We start from the raw sequence: 4003 nt of genomic DNA, 5'->3' as shown, positions 1-4003 counted from the left end.
AACTCTTGGAGATAATACTCCATCCACATTTGTGTTGTTTTCTTCACCGATGTTCTATATGTACAACCCACTCCCTGTATCTCATGTTCCTATCTCTGTGTGTTGTTTTTCTCCTCGTTGCGCTCCTCGGTGTGCCGCATGCAGGACTATGACCTGAGCCAGCTGCAACAGCCTGAGCTGGACCATGAGGTCATCAAGCCCATGGGCGTTCGGCGGATGGACGAGAGGCCTCTGCACCCAGAGCCGCAGTACCCAATCCGCTCGGCCGCACCACACCCTGGAGACATCGGAGACTTCATCAGCGAGGTGGATACACGCGCGCACACACACACACAGCTTCCTATTAGCATGGGAATCGGCTAGCTCTCATTGCTCCCATTGCTAAGGACGCCATCATAATGCTCAATCATTGCATTTAATGCCCGTAATTTCTTTAACAGTCTCACAAGAGAAGAAAATACAAAAACGCCCATCAGAGACCACCCGAGTTTGATTAATTACTTCCCCCTCCCCCCATGCTTGATATGGAGCTAAGTGTTGCTATGAATGGGAATATCTGTTCTATGCTAATTTATGCGCTTTTCTGTTTGCAGTCAGACAGAGTTTGTAGAAGGGCACAGAGGGGGGCAGAATACTAATGAATGCTATAGCAAGGTTCATCGATGTTTGTTAACGATATACGGACTTTTGTCTGAATTTTTTGTTCATTTGAATGCAATGAGAATCCATGGGTAGTGTAATGTCTGCGATTGCATCCTGTTATGTGATTCTGAAGGGAGAACAGCGGCCTATTTTGTTCAAAAAGCATTTCAGCACAGTTAATATATTTTTTTTATTATTGCAGGTAGTTAGAGTCAAGAGAGGGTAGAGAGGGAGAGGGAGACGTTGGGTGTTTATCAAGCGAGAATGTTGTGTGTTTAATCCATAATGAGCTCGAATCAAATCAAATAGGTTGAGCAGCAGTTTCTGGAGTTTTTGGCCGAAAACAGGCTGCCCCATTACTCTTGACTTTGAGGGCTAAACGAGTGTGAACAATGTTAACTGCACTGCTCGCATTCGGCTATTCACTCACTCACTGACTCACTCCCTCTCTCTCTCTCTCTCCTTTAGGGCTTGCGTGCTGCGGACACTGACCCCACGGCGCCCCCCTACGACTCGCTGCTGGTGTTCGACTACGAGGGCAGCGGCTCCACGGCTGGCTCGCTCTCCTCGCTGCACTCGTCGGTCAGCGGCAGCGACCAGGACTACGACTACCTCAGCGACTGGGGCCCCCGCTTCCGCAAGCTGGCCGATATGTACGGGGGTTACGACGACTAGTGACTGCACATGAAAGCACACACAGACACATACATGCAGTACACAAACACACACACACACACACACACACACACACACACACATACACACACAGTCACACACATACACACGCACTCACATGTGTACATGCTCACAAAACATGCGTGGAAGAATGGGAGGATAAAATGAAGAGTGAACATGAAGAGAAATGAAACAAAAAAAAAGAAAAATGAAATACATGACTGGCACTTTGAATGATGTGGACATGGACATGCTTGTAGAACCTCAAAAATTTTTTGTTTTTGTTATTTCCTCCCATGAGAGTGTGAGAGAGCAAGAGAACGGTAAGGAAGAGGTGGTCACCGTGGTAACAGAGGCCAGGTCTCTGGAGACCACCCTTGCTTCGTGAATACCTCCTGGCAAAAAGAGGGAACCTCCACGCGAGAGGAAACGGCAGGAGAGCATTGCGGGAACGTTGCGATTACACTTGAATCTCACAGTCCAGAAGCACTGGGATATATATTGTGCCTTTTTGTACATTTATGTTTGGTTTCGCTGTCGGCTTTTTTTTCAGTTTCGTTCTTCCTGTTTTTCGGGCTTTAAAAGGCTGTGGTGAGGACCCAAGTTGGGTTTGAACATGTCACAAACGCATTCCAAAACAGCGCTCCAAAACAAACCTGCTCTAGGCTGGGCCCTAACGACAGAAAAGTCTGCGTGTGCTCGTGTATTTTGGAAGGTGTTTTCAGTAACCTGTTCTGCTCGAAACCGTATGTGCAAGGCTTTATTCTACCACTGGCCCTGGCCCACACAGCTCGGCCTCCAGGCCCAAATCTCAGCCGTGTACAGAACGAACGCTAGATTTGGTTTTTTTTTTTTTTCCGTCTGTTTTAACTGTCTGTTTGGCTTCATGGTTTTCAGTTGGCTGTTGGAATTGCACACCAGGACACTAATATGGTGTTTTTTTATTTTCTTCTTAATTTTCTGGAATGGTCGTGTTTCTCATTTATTTATTGCAAATTCATGCATACTTAATTTGCCTTAGTCATTCGATTTCATACTGTTTTTGCATTTTTGTCACTGGATAAATATGTCTGTAAATAAGGACTTTCTTTTTGCTTTTTGTTCATTTTTGATGTAGTCTATGAGAAATTGCATAAAGTGCAGACTTGTACATGTATCATTTGGACTACAGGAGGAAGTTTTTTTGCATGTTTTTATCTTTTCAGTATAAAAAATGGTATTTCCAAAATTTCTTTGCAAAACGAAGCGCCAACCCCCCTCATCGGAGATACCACGTGAGAAGAGGATCACACACACGGGACCCGCGAGGTGGTCCACTGACCACCCAGAACTAGCGTGGACACTAACGTTGTGACCAGCGGTCAAACGGGAATCCATATGAACTTGAATGGGATCAAATAAGTGCACTGCTGTGGTGAATCTCGTTGGTGAATCTCTGTACTCTGACCAGTTCTTGAATGTTTGGAATGGGGACCAGTTTTTGGATGCTGAACTGGTTGCTGTTGTCGCTGTTGTACTGAGCCCTAAACCATAGAGGTATGGGGGGGGGGGGGGGGTGGCTAAAATGGTGTTTGTGACTCAAACCAACTGCCCCAATAAAAGTCTAATTTTGGAACAGCTGCTGCTCCTCTTGCGTTTAATCTGGATTATTGCAGTGTGTGTTCATGTGTGTCTGTGTGGGTCTGCATGTGTGTGTATGTGTGTTATGTGTTATGTGTGTGTGTGTGTGAGAGAGAGAGAGAGAAAGAGAGAGAGAGAAAATAAAGAGAAAGCTTTTTGTGAAATATTGTTTTGCGCAAGTTTCTCTCTGAATGCAATGGTCAGAGGGGTGAAGTGCACTAAGCCTGTCCATCAGGGGACAGCTCATAGTTTCATCCGTCACACACACACACTCACATACACAAACATACACACACACACACGCACACATAGAGGGACAGTGACACAAGAGTGTTAACCTGAATCTCATCCACTGTCTGGTCCACCTGGACCAGCGATTACTGAACACTGAACTGGGTCAAGCCCACCGAGTACTAGGACTCTGTGTGTGTGTGTGTGTGAGGCCACATGAGACTAAAGGCATAGAAAGGAGAGAGCTGGCATCTGTGTTTGTTTGCCATGTGTATTATTTGTGTTTATTTCTCACGTAACACTACCACAGCTTTTCACAATCAGGTTCAGATATAATTAGATCATCTCACGGGGTAAGACTGGCAGCTACCTCACCCAATTAGAGCTTAAGTGCTGTCATTTAGCACACATACTGGACACCATGCCAGTGTGCATGGTGTCCAGTAGGATACGAATTGCGTAGGTCAGCCCACACAAATACCAACCAGCAGGATGTAGGCTACACTCATAAGTCATGCACACACACACACACACACACTATTTTTCTCTCTCAGTGTCTCTTACACAGACCCATACACAACAAGCACACTCATACAAACCCACACACATGCACACTCATACACTCTCTCTCTCTCTCTGTCTGTCTCTCTCAGACAGACACACACACACACTACAATCCGCATGTGCAGCCCCTCTCAGCTGTGGCCAGATGCATTCAGCCGTGGCACCAGATGTGGCGTAATCAGCTGTAATTATGAGTGGCGTGGCTGATTACCCCATCACCACACCACCGCCACCGCGGACTCGACCGCCGCCCCAGAGCAGGCCAGGGCCA

At 46.5% G+C, this 4003-nt stretch overlaps 1 protein-coding gene across 1 annotated transcript in view; it reads left to right on the top strand.

The window, feature by feature from the left end:
• Window positions 1-2934, top strand: part of LOC121724841 (cadherin-2-like) — a 33926-nt gene extending 30992 nt beyond the window's left edge. Inside the window, exons 15-16 of the mRNA XM_042111699.1 lie at window positions 145-306; window positions 1111-2934. Coding sequence (XP_041967633.1) covers window positions 145-306; window positions 1111-1317 — 369 coding nt within the window. The 3' untranslated portion in view covers window positions 1318-2934. The remainder of the gene's footprint in view (window positions 1-144; window positions 307-1110) is intronic.
• The last annotated feature ends 1069 nt before the right edge of the window (window positions 2935-4003 follow it).

Source organism: Alosa sapidissima, chromosome 12 (genome assembly GCF_018492685.1).
Source record: "Alosa sapidissima isolate fAloSap1 chromosome 12, fAloSap1.pri, whole genome shotgun sequence".
Taxonomy (NCBI): domain Eukaryota; kingdom Metazoa; phylum Chordata; class Actinopteri; order Clupeiformes; family Clupeidae; genus Alosa; species Alosa sapidissima.
Note: the sequence above shows the minus strand (reverse complement) of the source record. Positions and strands in the feature narration are given on the sequence as shown.